This window comes from Eublepharis macularius, chromosome 4 (genome assembly GCF_028583425.1).
Source record: "Eublepharis macularius isolate TG4126 chromosome 4, MPM_Emac_v1.0, whole genome shotgun sequence".
NCBI classification, from domain to species: Eukaryota; Metazoa; Chordata; class Lepidosauria; order Squamata; family Eublepharidae; genus Eublepharis; species Eublepharis macularius.
Genome location: NC_072793.1, coordinates 43,700,934 through 43,718,272, shown reverse-complemented (window position 1 = coordinate 43,718,272; position 17,339 = coordinate 43,700,934). Strand labels below are relative to the sequence as shown.

The 17,339-nt window shown below is 39.9% G+C and overlaps 1 protein-coding gene across 1 annotated transcript; it reads right to left on the bottom strand.

Annotated features, from left to right (window-relative positions):
* Nucleotides 1–378: 378 nt before the first annotated feature.
* Nucleotides 379–16,544, bottom strand: LOC129328899 (WD repeat domain phosphoinositide-interacting protein 3). The gene is made up of 10 exons (XM_054978212.1): nt 16,371–16,544; nt 12,324–12,398; nt 11,762–11,863; nt 9,654–9,741; nt 8,918–9,012; nt 8,169–8,359; nt 6,883–6,968; nt 5,663–5,764; nt 2,258–2,379; nt 379–1,727 (listed from the first exon to the last, which is right to left on the bottom strand). The coding sequence occupies exons 1-10, from the start codon at nt 16,435–16,437 to the stop codon at nt 1,621–1,623; spliced, it is 1,035 nt and encodes a 344-aa protein (XP_054834187.1). The 5' UTR covers nt 16,438–16,544; the 3' UTR covers nt 379–1,620.
* Between the last annotated feature and the right edge of the window lie 795 nt (nt 16,545–17,339).

Genomic DNA, 17,339 nt, shown 5'->3' with positions numbered 1-17,339 from the left:
TTACGTTATAATACATTAGTGGGAGAAGAGTATACAGGGGAGACAGCATTGTACTTCTATATAAAATTAGCTCATGCATGTTTTATTTTTTGTGAGCTGCCTCAAGCAGGTTGTTAAAGATGTAGCATATAAATTTTTAAATAATGCAATTAATTTTAAAAGCAGGACAGAGCAGATACCCACATGAAGAGCAGGAATGTGATACTGAAAAAGGCAGCACAGAGGGATGAACTATGGCCCAATGAAGTTCATACTAATAGAGTGACTGTACCTCAAAATATTAATACATTATCTTGGATTTTCCACTGAAAAGTAACAGCCATTTAAATAAGTGAAATCTCCTATCCCCCCACAACAAATTAGGAAGAGAAGCCATGATCACACACAAAACTCAGTTTTTTACCATAAAGTGAATACAGCAAATTAGTCCATTTTAATTAAAAGATTACAAAAGGTGTGCAAAACAACTTCCATGATTAAATATACATTTAAAAGCAACATGCAAACTTGCAAATATGAATATAGGTTTGAGTTAAATGACATTCAGATCTTGTAACTCTGTGACTTAATGCTTCAGTTAATTTTGAGGCGTGTGTGAAATTTTTAAAGGGGATTAATATTTCCATTTGAAAGGGGGGGTGATTTCAATTTGAGTGTCTATATTACCTCAGTTTCCAAAACACCTGAACTATAGTTATATGCCTGAATGATTTATCACTTATGGTTCAACTGGCCACCAACTTAGTTGGTTTGGAACACATACTAAGTCTGCATTATGATAGTGATACTTTGCAAGTTATAGCAGAAAATAACAGTATACTTAATGTTGGCCATTACATACTGTACTTTTCTGTATGCCTGCCACTGTACAGCTTAAGTGCAAACACATCAATGGACAAAAACATAACTGCCTGGAATGGTTATATTATCTAGACAACATACCTACCTATCAGATTCACAGCCCCCAGCATTGTTCTCATAGCTTGCTTTCTACCCTGCAGAATGATTTAGGAAAACAGTGCTTAATTCCATTTATTGGATGTGTTTTTGGCACCTCTGACAAGATGTATTAATACATATTCACAATTAGTATGGAAATAAGGGCTTGCACATTCTGTCTATTCCTGAGTAAGGGTAACTCAGAGCAAACTTGCTATGATCCCTTTCCGTGTATTAAAAGATGATGAGGAAACAGACATTTGTAAAGGCAGAAACTGCTGGTATAAACATTCCAAGTTGTCTGGCATATCTTTCCTAGTGCCCTACAACCATGATACTTTTTTTGTATCTTTCTGAGAAATAAGAAATGCTTAAAACCCTACCATGACATACAATAAGCTTCACAAGTTAGTTACAGAAAGGTGATTGAAACTTTAAGAAAACTGAAGAACAGCAGCAGTCAAAACTAACATTTAAAACCAGTTGTTGACAGCATGTGCTGTATTAGTCCTCTGCCTTGCAGCTGGGTCTGATTGTGTTGACCTGGACTTCTTCAGATCTTCTGTCCCATCCTGAGCAGCACTGTTGACTGCTGGGGTAGTTAGAGGCTGTCTCTTCAGAGAGGGAGAGGAATACATTCACCTCCCTCCCCCTCTTCCTTCAATACTTCCGTCCGCGCAGTCAAAGTTTGTCATCAGTCATTTCTAGGAACTGAGCATAGACATCCCTGGAGCATTCGCCTTTTTGGTTAAATAAAAATTTGTAGTAGCTGCCATCTGCACAGATTGCTAGAAGAAATGGAGATTATTTTCAGGCTAGCAACTAGAGTCCTATATTTACATTTTGTCTTTCAGAACAGCTTCTATTATGCAATTAAAGCAGCAAGAGAAGTATATTACTTGCAGATACAGATATACGGCCCAAAGTACTGGGTTTTTTTACAAGATAATTATGTACAACACACTGATAAACACCAAGGAACAAGTAAAATTCTTTATACATCTGGATTAAATGCAGCTCAACTACCATCCCCCCACTCCAAAGCTTGGGACAGATCATTCAAATGCTGCTGATCCTAGAATCTCAAGACACACTTGAGCACTGAATATGCCTTTGCAATCTGAACACACTGACTTATGACCTCTGACACTAAGGGTAGAATCATATGTATTTACCTGGAATTAAATTCCAAGGACAGCTTGAACTACATCAAATGAATAGGGTTAGGATTAATTCTATAAGCATAACTGCTTAAACTCAATGTTTTAGGATGGGTTTTTGTGTGTGCATGCATATACATAAAAATATAGAATCTTACCTAGGACAGAATTCGGCTCTGTTCCAAAGGCACAGATGCAAGGGGAACCAGAGGGAACCTGAAATTTGGAAAAACTCCATTTGGAACTGAAGTATTTGGGCAGGAAACTGGCTGATGCTAAACTGAAAGAGAAAGAAAAGCAACAACTGTAACCATTGAAACAGATAACAGATTGGCTAAGTTATTTTGTTGCCACTGATAAAGCCAATCTCATAGAGAAGCTACAGTTTCAAGGATAGATGCTATTTTTAGAAATGCTTCATTTAAAAGCTGTGAAGATGTAGCCAATAGCAAAGAAAAAACAAGTTGCTGCACAATTATACTTCAATATTTAAAATGCAAATTAAAACTTCAGTAAAGTATGGGTTCACCTATCTTCTGTTCTGTTTGATTAACGGAACAACTAGAAATTCATGGCACTAGAAGCTCCTATTTTCCTTATTTAGAAAATCTGACTCATCCAATTATGCTCTCCAAGTAAATAAAATAATGCACTGTAATAACAACTATACCTAAATGGAAAGAGAAAACTAAACCACAGGAATCACCTTAATTTTAAGGCTTGATGGGAAAAAAAAGAATCTTCAAAGCTCTCTTAAAGGCACATACCAGAGAACGAAGATGATGCCACAGACTGGATCACATCCCTTAAAGAACCCAACTGACAGCAGCAAGAACTTGTATTAGGTGGAACCACCAGATGATTATTCAAGGCAGATCTTAATGATCTTAATGATATGGGAGAACATACTCCCTCAACTATTCCAGGCCAACATCATAAAAGGCTTTAAAGGCAAAACCAGCATTTTGAGTGGCCTGAAAGTATTGTAGAAACTAGCAGAACTGGTTGACAAATTCTTGACCAATTATACCTTCTTAAAAGCTTTCAAGCACAGCCTCAGAGCACACTGCAGTCATCCAACTGGAAGACCAAAAGTGCACGCACATGTCCTCAAATCCTTCAGTTCCAGAAAGGTGCATAATTGGTGAATCAACTAATAGAATGTGGTCTTGGCTATGGGAAGCTCAATTCCATTATCACTCACAAATCAACTACACCACACACGTGCAACCTTATGATATAAATGTCTACTATTTCCCCAGTCCTAGGTCTATCCACTATGAATAACTTTTGTATGGATTAAGTTTTAATTTATTTAGTCTTATCCAGCCAGTTACTGACCTCAGGCAATCATTTGGAGATGAAACCATCTGATTTAATTCAGATGATTACTCACTCCAAATATCTCCCTGAAACTCCATGTAGGTATTACAGACCATAAAGAACCACATCCAGAATGACATCACCACCACCTTCTGGGATGCCCAGCAAGATAGGAATGGAAAAAGTGCAGTGCAGTGCTGAAGTTGTTTGGCCAGCACCTACTTGGTTAGGAATGGGAGATCTGATACTGGTCTGGAATTCCCATTGGTCAAAGGAGCCTTTTTCAAGAGAAACCTCACCACAGGTTCCTTTAAACCAGGTGGCACTGTAACTTCCCTTACTGTGATGTTAATTATTTTAAGGGCCCAGACAACCAACCTCTCCTGACGTGTCAACTGCAGCTAAGATAGACATGGGTCAAGGCCATGACAGGAAGAGATGCAGTACCCTCTCCACATTGACACTATATTGATGCATTTTTAGTTCTCTGTCCCTCATCTCTTGCCATTTATACAGAAGTGTAATAGATTTTCTTGGCTCTCTAAACAGAAAGACAATTCAAGTAACTTAATTAGACACAAATTTTCAAACCGTATCTTGGGTTTCTACATTCTACCATCAAAAGAACCATTTGCAGGGAAAGGTCATAGCTCAACACACTGACTCATTTGTATAAATGCAGACCTGGGAAGTCTTCTACCAAACACCATGGACAGTTCCTGCCCATCAGAGAAGACTGAACTAGGCTATGTGGGCCAATGGCAATGACATGGGTTTTCTGGAAAACTTAGAACTGGAATTTTTCCCAAAAAACTTTGATGATTTAAATAGAGTATGATCTGTTTAAGCATATTTATTTTTATTTAAATTAATGGAAAATCATTTCATGCTTATGTCCCAATAACAACTAATACTTAAACCAAAATACTTGATTTGAAAAAAGCCCACAAATCAAGCGTGGTATAAATGTATTCAAATGTATTTATGTGGAAATTTTTATTGCAATTATACTTGTAAAAAAGAAAATGTAGCATGTACTTCTCTAGCATGTACTTCTCTAACCAATGTTTAAGAAAAAAATCAAAGGTACTGAAAAACTGTTAATGCTACTTTTAGCATGCCCAGAAGATTGTGCATGTTAAGTCATGGATGTGGTTGTCTACTCATCAATTTCAGCAGAATTTAACTCTCATTCATGGAGGCCACTTGTCACTTCCATTACTTGTTAGTTCTGTATCACACTAGTGAGATCACAATATCTCTTCTGCCATGACAGAGAAGAAACATAAATAAGAATGTTGATTTGACCTGCACGGACATTGATGTGAATTCATTTCTTGATTTTTTATATGGATCGTATATGTATTTGTGAGAACAGGTTGAATTCAACCAGTTTTTCTGCTGGTGAAAAAGGAAAGGGGTCCCTTGTCTACCAAAAAGGCTATGCTGGGGATCATGGGACCTTCATGGACAAGAGCTATGGAGGATAGAGGCTGTAATATGGAGGGGAACTGGCTGAAATTGATCCTACCATTTATCCTTCCATTCCCAGGTTACAAGTCAATTATTTCAATGGTCTTAAATTGAAGTAATTCTGCATCAGGTTGCCCTGCGAATCTCTACGAATTACCTTAATCTTTCCTGACAAACTGTTATCAATGTTAGTCCAGGGTGGATTGATCTCTAACAATTAAATCAACAAGAAAAAAATAAAAAAGGATTATTGTTTCCATTTAGGAAAATGAAAGGCATTTTTTCCCATTTAGGTTAGTCATAAATCAAAGTGCTTACTATTTAGTTGGTATAACCATAAAACCATATTGATTTAAAACTGAATAGAGCCTTCAGACGGTATTGTTAAAAAAAACAAATTCCTCATTTTTAGATCACTTAATGCTTACCATTCCAAATACCGGGTCCCCCCCCCCCCCACACACACCTTGCTGTCATGGCAGCTTTCTTGTACAGGTACAAGTGCTGGCTGGAATCAACATTAGAACACATTTCCTATCCAACAACACTGGTTGAACGAAAGGTGCTTCTTTACAAAGAAAAGCAGCTTTGCAGCGCTTGTAAAAGGGTCATACACTTAGTTTTAAGAGATCATATGTTTGTATTAAGTTCAGATTTCATTTTACAAAAAGCAGCTGAAGCTTTATCTGAAAAATCTAATTAAAATTTTTAAAACTAATTTTTGTCCATCCTATGTTTGTTCCCCTTTATCTCATTCAGCAACTTACCTTGACTGCTTGTTCCTTTTTGGATCCTCTGCTGCAAATATGTGCACTGTGGCATGGTCACTCGACACACAGATGAGAGAAGCATCTTGGTTGAAGTTAATACTGAAGGAGAAGTTAGAAATAAATTTGTTTACACCATCACTGTCATGGAGCAAGCTGCGTTGAAGAGAATTTCCAATATGTATATGGAACTCCTCATTATACTTAGCAAGAAAAGGAAGAAATTAAACACATCTGCCATTGCCTAGCATTGCGTTTTCTTTTTCGCTTACATATAGTACCCTCCCACAGAAGCCACTCCCCATATCTAAGACGGTTGGAACCCATGAAACTTCAGTTTTCTAAGAAGTTTTCTGGGACAAAGACGCCCACAGCAAAACGAAGAAGGCTGCATCAACAGAACTCCACTGAAACCAAGCAGGATATTCTCAATCACAGAAAGAGTAGCAGTAGCAACTAAAAGATAAATAAGCAGTGGAAAGCGAAAAGGCAGACACCTTAAAAACAAAAACTAACATGGATAGGGGAAAGCTGTTAAAATCTTTAAAATAAATGTTAGCTGCTCCATAATGCATTTGGAAGGGAAGGACACGTGTGTAGATGCAACTATTTTCACATTTAAATGTTTTCCCAGCTTGACTATAGGAATAACTATAAATGTTACAATGTTTATTTAAATAAAAAGTCAACTTTCTCCATTGTGAGAAAAAAATGCAAAGATTTAAGAATCAAAGATCCTAACAATCCAGAAAGGATCCTGGTTTCCAGATTTGTGAGCCAAGACTAAAAGTGTTCTATTCAACAAATATTTTTATTTTAATCCCAAATTCTTTGTAAGACTTCTAAACTTCAACTGAAGATTAAATACTTCTAAAAGTGCACTGCTGCCAAGCTCACTAAAAGATTCTGCAAATGCTGCATATTTGTTGAAACCTCAGAAAGGACACGCCTCCTAGTATTTAAACTTAGCTGATGTGTTGTGCACAATATTGAACTGGTTAGAAATGTGACTTCTCCTAATGTAGATGAGCGAAAGTTATTGAAATGCAAGAATCCATACCACTTAACTACAGAAATCCTGGTAACAGCTGCAAGAATATGAACAGCATGTAGGTACCCTTTCCCCATTTGAGCAATGGCAAGCCCTCCTCCCTTGCTAAGCCAAGACAAAAATGATGCCATGGATTCCCTAAACCCATTGGCTAAATAACACTACTTACCAGTAGATATTGGCAGCCTGAGACCCTCTACGCAGCTCTTGGATTAAATGCCCTGATGATGTGTCAAATATTCTTATGAGGGTTCCCTGGAAAAGCAATACAATATTTTAAGATATGTGAAAAGAGCTTTTCAAAATCAGAATTAGATCTCCCAATAACATTACAAGCATAAGGACATAGCTACTTGCTTAACCAGATATGACTGTTTTTGATTATTTTACTATCACCCCATGATACCCTAGCTGCACATGTTGTTCCTGCCACATGCAATGCTTTCTTAATTTCCTTGTCCTGTCTGAGATCCTATGCTTCTGTACACACAACATGGACCTCCATTACACAGCATGTCTCTCCCACACTAGGTATCATCTGTGTATGCAGTATGCTGTGTCTTGTGCAAGCAATAGGAAAGCATAGGCTCTAAATACAAGCCTTTCTCCAGGCACAAGGATTTCTACAAATAGAATTCTTGCTTCTCCTTTCTTGCTGCAACCCCAGATGCCACTGTGCTTGGGAACGGGATTCCCCAAAACAGCATTTCAGTGGGAACTTTGGGGTGTGGCAAGGAGGCAGAAAGCTGTGCTCTGTCCAGGGAAATCCATGTACCCACATAAACACTGCTCTGGATCCAAGCCATATTCTTCAAACTCAATATACCTCAACTTACTGCTGAGGAAATTCCCATTTTAAAAAGTGTTTAAAGTTTATATAAACCAAATCAGTATACTCCATTTGATGTACCCACAGATTTTGGAAAATTCTGTTAAATAATAATGGAGTTTAACTTATCAACAGCTAGCCAGGAGCCTCTCACAATGTTGTTCTGCTCTTCATTCCAAGGAACTCAATACAGTCTACACAGGTTCCTTTCTTCAATATTATCCTCACAGCAAACCTGTGAGGTGGGGTTGAGAGAAAGGGAGCTATTAAGGGAGCTACTAAAGTCTACCCACAGAGCTTCATAGCTGAGAGGGGAGATGCTAAGACATTCTGGTCGAAATCCAGCATTCAAGTCTTTATATCACACTGTTGTTCTTAAAAAAATAAAGGAGAAACAATGGAAGTATAAGCACAGCAAGCATATTTTCAGTTACTTCCCCTTATTAGAAATCTGCTTTAAAAAGTTAAAGCCAAGATTCTCAGGAATCTGCATGTGATTCAGTCCTCCCAGTAAGAACAAAGGGGAAATGATCCCCATGGAGACAGAATTCATCTTGAATATGTCAAGCCATTAAGGATGGCTGCATACCTTTCTAACCAACTGTGCATCATGATCATTTGCTTACTTTTTCTGATGCTGTAGCAATCCTTGTTCCCTGCAGGTTGAGAGCTATGCAGCTCAAGACTCCTTCATGAGCAGGTATATCTACAGGAGGTTTTTCTGTGTTTGCCAAATCCACAATCTGTACATGTCCAGTATGCGTTCCAGGGAATGCAAGCAGGGAATTATTACTGTTCGGACACAGTACACAGAGACCTAAAATACAATGGAAAATAATGAAAATGAGCTGTTTTTACCATCTTCACCCTAGCCTTAGCAACAAGAAGCTGTAATAAAAGTTCCTGGGGCAAGTAAGAATTCAGGCTGAAGGCTATCCGAAGTTAACAACAACAACAACATTCGATTTATATACCGCCCTTCAGGACAACTTAACACCCACTCAGAGCAGCAACAACAATGATTTTCCATCACTGGAAGCAAAGAGCAGGATATGAGCCTCTCAGTTTATGTAAATGCAACAATAAACTAGGCAGATTCATTCACAAGTGGCAGAACTCAGAAATAAGAATCAAAACATTGTGTTATCCCACAGCAGACTTTGGAGATCCTAGGAGGCAGTTCCAGGAAAACAGAAGGCAAACAACCTCCTCAGCTTTACTACTGCACTTAAGAAGAGGAGTTAAGTCTCAGCAATGCAGTAGCTGATTGATTACAGGGAGCTTCAGAGGAGGAATTCTCAAAATGGCAAACAAAAATTATAGGTGAAGTGGGCAGCATCAGCTCCTGTTATTTTTAGAAATGGAGACAATTTACCTTTTGGGTTATAGCAGGTTTCAAAGACATGCAACTGGTGAGGATTGTGCGTGAATGTGAAAACTTTAATCATCGAATCCAGAACTACCACAATTCTGAAAAAGAAAAACCAGCAACCCCACGTGCTCTTGTTACTGATATTATACTTAAACTATATTTGGTCTACTACCAAGTACACATTTGCTCAGTATTGCCCCAAGAGTAAAGCAACAAGACCACCTTCAGAACTATTTTATTTTAAAATAACAGAACAACAATACACATTTTCTCAACTGCACTCACCAATTTCTCTGGTGCTTGGTCCAGCAGAGAAATATCAGGAGTAGAAGAGAACCCCAGCCTTTTATCACACATGGTCTCAGCCCAGCACTCCAGTCACAAAAAGGATCTAAGAATCACTCATTTTTCAAAGAGGTTTCAGACCTTACAATATGTAAGGAGAAAAGGAAGTCTAACTTGCTTGTGTTTCTTATTTTTCCCAAGCTCCCCAGACTTATTGAAGATTTGCATATCTCTTACTCTAGGAGAAGTTTAAGTTATTCCCACCACAGGCTCTTGTAATTCTCCCTAATGGGACAGATGTATAAGATTAATTTCAGATGAGAGGGGAGTATGAGGGGGAACAAAACACATCTGCTTCCTTCCCTTCTGGCATAGTTTCCACAAAAAAGCGGAGTCCATGAAACAGCCACACAAATAAAACGGGCTCTTTGAGGAATAAGCTGCGCTGACTCACCTGTCTCTTCGAAGCTTAACTGCTTTGACTTCTGTGGAAAACTCTATTTCAATAACGGTCTTCTTTTTCAGATCATCCCAGATCATCACTGCAGTAGTGGAAATTATTTTGTTAGTTTTACAGCAGCAACTATCATTACTTAAAGCACTTCTGTTTCCTTTACTGGTGTTCCTAATAAACAGCTACGGAGTCTTTTAGCTTGCCACTTATTCTGCAAGCTTATATTTCTGCCTTGGTAAGAGAAGATTTCAAGGATAATTTCGCTTGCTTTAAAAATTAAATTTTCTTGGCTTATCTGGGTTCCCAGTTGTGAATACTTAGATGAATGCAAATTCAAGGGACCACTAACTACTTTCTTCTCTTGATTCTTATTATGAAGGATATAAGACATTAATACATCTATTTTTTCATAAATTTTATCAAGAGATTTGGAAATAAGGTATGTTTGGTCTGCCAATAAACTAAAGTTGTCTTTCCTCGCTTTAAGGTCTTTATCATTTCTTTCCTTGGCTGCTTCTCTAGGTCCCGTGCACTCTCACCAACTCCTGATCACCTGTTTCAACATCTATGTTACCTCATGGGGAGCATTGTAGTGGTAGCTTGCACCTTCCCTTGATTGCTTCCCTAAATCCTATGCTCTCCTCTAACTCTTGATCACTGTGTTGCTGTAACTCCTTTTCAGAAGCAGCCAAAACACTGAAATGATTTCTTGTTTCTATCCCAAAAAAATCCTCTAGCCTGCTTGTTTTGTTACACGTTGTATTCCTTCTTCAGGGAGATATCTAGCCTTAATAGGAGAGTGTAATATTTAGCTGGAGTTAAATATAAGTATAAATTAAGAGTTAAATACTAAATAAGGATTAATATAAAAGAATAAGACAATGGTAGTACCAGGAAAGGACAAAAAATTAAGTTGGTCTTATATGTTAAAAAAAATCCTTAAAATTGTTATAAAGTATATAAATATAAAAAATAGAAATAGAAAATTGTTGTAAAATAGCTATCATAGCAGCAGCCTGAGAGTGAGTTGTGAGTCTGCACTAACATCACTGACCCACACAGCTTTCAAAAGTTTCCAAACCTGCCTGACACAATACCCTAGCAGGTTGTTAATCAGCTCTTTAACTGGCTGTGAGGGTGGTAACCCAGTTTTAAAAGCATAAATTAAAACTTTAAAACTATGGTTTAAAAGCTTAGAATAAAAAGGGTAGGAATACAAAGAAAAGTATCTCTCATATAAAACAGCTTTACTCCCCAGCCCCCATTCCCAGGCTTGCAGCCAGTTCTCAAGCAAAAGACCTCGGCGTTTGCATTGGTGTCAGTCCTGCTCATGTCCACCTCAAAAAAGAATTTAGGGTGCCAAAACAGCAAATGTCAATAACCAACTCCCTTCCTAACAATGTGGCCACCAGCCAGCAAAGCCTGGCAAAGGCAGTGAACCCAAAACTAAAAATAAGATAAGATAAACCAAAACTAAAAATAAGGTAAGATAAAACGCTTTGAACAGGGGCGGACTGTAGCTGTGTAACTACATAGCCACTTTGAAATAACAGAATCCCAAAACAAAGAGAAAAACCAAGCAAACAATAAGGGATAAGGAAGAGAATAGAAAAAGCAAAACAAAAAACAAATGTTTAAAAGCCTCTAAAAGTTAAAATTAGCACCCTCTAGGCAGAACACAGAGTACAAGTGTCCCACACTATCAAACTAGAAAGCGGAAGTCGATTAATCATTGTCCTCCTCTAGAATTAAGTATGCATGGACTACCTCAGGTTTGCAGAAACATCTACCTTCACTCCGGGTATCCCTTCTGTAGATTTTTGATCCTCACCCACTGCTATTGGATATATTATGCAATACAGGGAACAGAGGGGCATTTTCCTGTGATTTCTCTGATATATCTTGATTTCTCAAGATACATCAGAGAGCCTTAGGAAAAAGGAGTCCAATTTTCTACAACAGGAGTAAAGAAAGACAGCCAATGCATGTAGGCTAGATGTTACCTAGGAATAAGGCAGCAGCCAAGTTCATTTATGTTTAAATTAAAAGCAACCCAGGCAGCCTTCCACAAAATGTGCTTATTTATTCCTCAGTACATTATACGATACCTTTATTAGGTGGATATTTGGGCTTTTTTCCTCCACCGACCAAAGCTAAATAGTTGCATCGAAACAACATTTCAACATGGCCAACCCCTCCTTCTAGAAATTCTAGAAATGGAAGAAAGGAAATTTAGTTCAGTGCCAAATCTTACTGAAGTTAATCTCAGGCTGGATTCATGTTAAAAACACAACTGAGGTTAAGCTTGTTTTGTTTTGTTTCCCCTACCTTGTTTCAAGATAAAGGTTCATTTTCTAACAATCAGAAAGTTTGTTCAGAGATATTTCTTAAAATACATGTAATGGCAACAATAATATGGACCAGAAAAAAGGCAATTAAAGGAAATAGTCAAACACTTCGACAACAAAAAAGAACACCAGTATCTGACTTCAGGAGAAGTTAGATTTATTGCTTTACAGTAGCTATTTTATGTACACCTTGAGAGTAAGTTCCAGTTAATGATTTAAGATGGACTTGCTTCCAAATAAACTTGCTTAGGATTGTATTATATATGGATAATTTAAGATGAATCACAATAGAGCAATCATGGATACAGAGTGATCACCTCACCTTGCTTCTCCTTCTCCTTCAGTGGATCCGCATTAAACACTCTAAATCCATTTTCCATCCCACATGCAAAGCACCCTAAATAAATTAAACAAAAACCAGATTACTACACCAGGTGCATCTGCTCTGTATCAATGTAGGTCTGTGCAGGTCTCTAGAAGAGATGATGTTGAGTTTATTTAGCTGATTGAAATAGAAATGGAAAAATCTTTTTAAAAAGAAACAAAGAGTTATTTCACATGTATACCCCATTCTTCATCCCAGCTCAGGGCATCACATCAATGGGCTTGCTCATTTGATCCTCACAACAACCCTGTTCAGGCAGACCAGGCCAAGGATGACTAATTGGCCCAGGGCCACCGCAGACATGTCACATAAAGAGGTGGTTAACAAAAGACACCTAGCAAACCATGGGGAATAATGACCTAAACCCAAGTCCCTGGTAGAAGTGCAGGACTCTAACTATTACTCTATACTGTGACAGGAAAACTTCTACAGAGCTTTTAATGTACAAAGGACTTTACAAGCTTTATATTAAATGTAGGAAATTGGGTTATTCTCTTTATACGGAGATCAAGAACTGAAGGTGGTTGACAGCAACGTGCCCAGGACCTTAACCAAAAGTGGACACTCAAGGCTGAACAGGAAGTACAGATCTAATACATTTCTCTCTGGTTCAGTTGCTCAACTATATGTTATGAAGCTGCATGTCTTGAAAGAGTAATGATACTGAAAGCTGGAACTATTTTCTTAGCTGTTTATTACGGATACAGCGAGCATTCAGAAGGGAGTAAAAACATCATCAGTATGCTTGCCAGATGCTGTATGTTTTTGAACAGGCTTGTACATGACATGCTTAAATTAAGAAGTTTTTTTTTTAAATTCTCCCTATTCCTTTAGTTAATGCCACCTTTTGAAATTAACAACCTCCCCTCCCACATCCTGGCATTTGTACTGACTACATATCTTACTTCTATTGATTCTTTTCAATGTTTCTATAGCCTAGATCCAGTACAATAGCAGCTTTTCCTTCTCACCAGGCTAAGTATTCCTTTGCTTATCATGACTGTGCATAATCCAGGATGAAGAGTTTGGATAGCACTGAAAGTCCCACATTCAAATACACTTCTAAAGGGGCCTTTATTTTAAACAAAAAGAGATCTAGCCCCCAAGCAGGCTAGATCTCTTTTTGTTTTGAATAAAAGTTGACAATCCCATGATTCTAGCAGGAAGCTAAACACCCCAAAAGAGAGTCTCAGGAAGCTACATACAGCCTATAGCTTCCCACCCCAAGTATGGTGCATAATATACATGCCATACTAACCACCCTTGCAAATGGGATGAATGTTTTGCTTGTTTACACATTACAAATACTATGAAATATACTGGTCTGTGCCTGCTCTTGCCCATTACCAGTGCTGCTTCTGGATACACTCTGTTTCCAAACCTGAGACCCACAAACAGTTTTTCAATACACAGCCTTTTCCTTATAAACTCAGATATTTTCTGAAATGTATTTCCTTATTGCTCTCAGCATATACCTTTCTTAAGATACATCTGTGCATAAGATGTCTATATTTATGCACAGCATAAGAAGGCCGCTAAAATTTAAAGTGTCACATGATACCCTTACGGAAACCTAAAACATCTCCACCTTAAAAACATAGTGTGACACATAATAACCTGTACTGATGTTACTCCCCAATCCTGCACCTCTGCAATGTAGATGGGGATCAGCATAGGAAGAATCTGGGCAGACAAAAACATCCCTTGCAATTGCTCCCTTATAGCTGGATCCTAGGACTGATTACTCAAGTTAGTCCAACCTATTTCAACAGGCCTTGTTCCCAGTATGCAGAGGATTGTATCCTTGTTGCCTGATCCTATGCAGAGTTCAGAACTTCTAAGCCCACTGATTTCAATAGGCCTAGACACATACATCTCTGCTCAGTGTCAGGCTGCTAAAGCTCATCCTTTCCTTCCAGTAGTTCCCTAACTAGAATTAGAGTACAGTCCTTCCTTCCATCTTATACAGCATTTTTTCTTGTTCAACATCCTGGTCTTGCAGCAAGAGTGCTCCAAAGTAGATTTATGCTCCTGCAATGATCGGAGAAACATTTATAACAGACAGTTAAATTAGGTAGGCTCCTTTTCAAGGCTAGAAATTAGCACTAGTGGCACATGCTTAGATTAATTCCATGGGAGATATCTTCCAAGTTAAAGACAAGCACAGGATAATTTATGCTGAAGTAGAGGATGCTATGGGGAAACTGGCACATCCTACTTTGCAATATTCTTGTGATTCGTAACTCATTTTGTTAGTAGTAAACAAAAACTGTAGCTAAGAAAATGTTTTTTGTTAACTCTGGAAGTCTGGGCCACACTTATATCGTAAGAGTACATCATCTACATCAAGGAGTCAAGATAGTATGTGCTCAACAAGAAGCAACAGCCAATGTAGCAAACTCAGGTTTTCCTCTGCAAAGATGGAGGACAATTTGCAAGCACAGCTACATACTGAGTGCAGAGAGACAGTGCTATCTTCAACTACCTTCCTTAACAGATTAAAATGGCAAAGTGCTTGCCATTTTTACTAGTTAGGGATCACGGAAGGCATTCACATTCAGCCCTATTACAACGCCAATGCTGTAGAAGATGCAACAGTAACTTCCTGTTGCCCTGTCCTCTGTCTAAATGTTCAGGGCATCTGTATGAAGGATCACACAGAGATAGGCTTTTTCAATGGTACTTCATCACCTGTGGAATGCCCTTCCCCTTGAGGCTCACCCAGTGCCTAACTACTATTTTTTAGGAATCACCTTTAAGCATTTCTTGTTACCCAGGTTTTAATTAGGGGCTGCTATTTGTAACACACATTTACAGTCAGCTTGTAGCCTAAGAAGTGTTTTTTATGAGACTTGTTTTACAGTGCTGTGTGTTTAAAGTTGCTTTTATGCTCTTGCTGCAGTTTAAACAGTTTATTGTTAAAACTTTTATGCTGCTTATGTTTTTATTTACTTTGCAAATTCTTTGATTAGGCTCTAAGGTGGCATAGAAGTCATCTAAACAAATAACAAATAACATATTTAAGAAAACAGGAGAACGTGAAGGCTGCATCTACTGGATATAGTAGAAGAATCTGCAGAACAGGATAATTCCACAGAGATGTACCAAAACAATAAAACCCATAGGGAGTTCTAAGCTAGCAAGTGTGAGGCCAAGCTAGGAACCACTTTCAGGCTACATTTTGAAAACTGAGTCCTAGGTCCAGTGCTGATACCCATTTGAAAAACAACAACATTAAACACGGGCTCAATTATAAAGGGCAAGAACTAGTATGGCAAACACACTCGAAACTAAGGATCTCAACATATGTATCTTATGAAAGATAAGGGAACGAGGTAAAACAAGAGCATGAGAATATTTTAGGAGCCAAGGAAGGAAGCAGCCCCCTTGGATAAGAGAAAGGTTTTGCCCCTAAATACTAGGTACGCCAAGGGCAGAAAAATACAGAGATAGCACTGACACTAGAAACAGGACCGAACCATCACAACAAAAAGCAGGTACTATATGCAGCCTTTAGGACAATCCCCACATCACCACACTCTAACGCGCCAAGGCAGCAAACGAGAGGAAAGGCCGAGCTGGAGGCCAGCGTGGACTGCTTTGACGACCTTACAACATGCAAAGCTGGTCTGGGGCTCCCTCTCATAACCTACAAGCCGGAAGACGCCCCCTCAGCCCGACCCCCGCCACTTTCTCTTGAGAAATGGATCCACGCGGATGGCAGATGCAGGCTCCACGCCCCCTCCCCCGGGGGACTAAGACTGTGTATTGGCGGGGGGGGGGAGGAAAGCTCGCCAAGCCTTTTTAGGGTCCCTCGTAAAACCGGGTGGTGGGGGTGGTGAGAGATGTCAAGACTGACGCAGCGAGAGGAAGGGGGAGACAGGAAAGGGACGACGTCCAAGTTGGAGCGGCTCCTCCACCTCCGTCCGCGGGCGGGCTACTGACCGGCCGCCAAGGCCCCTCTCCCCTCCCCACCTCTCTCACCGTGGTCTTGGTTGAAGCCGGCGAAGAGGAGCCCGTTCCCGTGCGGGTTGGCCGGCAGCAGGTTCATGGCGCCAGACTTCGGAGCGGACGGTGGCCGGAGAGGGGGCGTCTTCACACCATCAGGGGAGGGTCAGCGGCCTGAGGGGGCGGCAGCGCCACGATTCCTTCCGGACTGGACAGGCTGCGCACCGAGCACAGAACGCATCGAGGAAATTTTCCAGACCGGCCTGGGGAGCGCCGAGCTCTCGATCGACAGGCCTCCGCTTTCTTCCTCGCGGTCGGTTACCGAGCGCATCGGCCCAGCCAAGCCCCTGGGTAGAGCTCCGAGCTGATGAGCAGCGGGGCCCTCACCTGCGATGGAGGAGGGAGCGTCGCTGCTCAAGCACGGCACGCCTAACCCTGTCTGCCCTGCTCACCTGCCCGTCAGCAACAGCTGGGAGTGGTCTAGAGGCGTCCTCCGCGAATCTTTACTTTTGGGGGGCGGATCTTGCTTTCATCTGGCGAAGCGGGGTCTGGCTGATGACCGCTTAGGCAACAATAGATTCGTTCATCTTTAAACAACTCGGAAAATTTGGCTGGTGTACAATCCAGCGCAGTTCGGAAGCTAGAGAGAATATGCGTGTTACACCTGCTCTGCAGCCGCTCCGTTAGTTACTGGGTTCGAGGTACTGCTTATCACCTATTGGATCCACATATCTGCAGGATTGGCTGTACGGATATACGCCATCTGAGCAAAGTCGTCTGCAACCTTGCAAATAACTACAACTGCGGGGACCCGCGCTTTCTCTGTTATGCTTCCAGCTGATGAAATGCCAGGAACACCGTCAGGAAGGCTCACAGGCTCCTGTTGTAGGCTGGTGGGTATAATGGAATTGTGCAGGAGGATATTTTATACAGTGAATAAGGCTATGTGGAATTTAAGGCTTCACTGCATATATTGCGCTGTTTATTGCATTGTTCCCCCGTTTT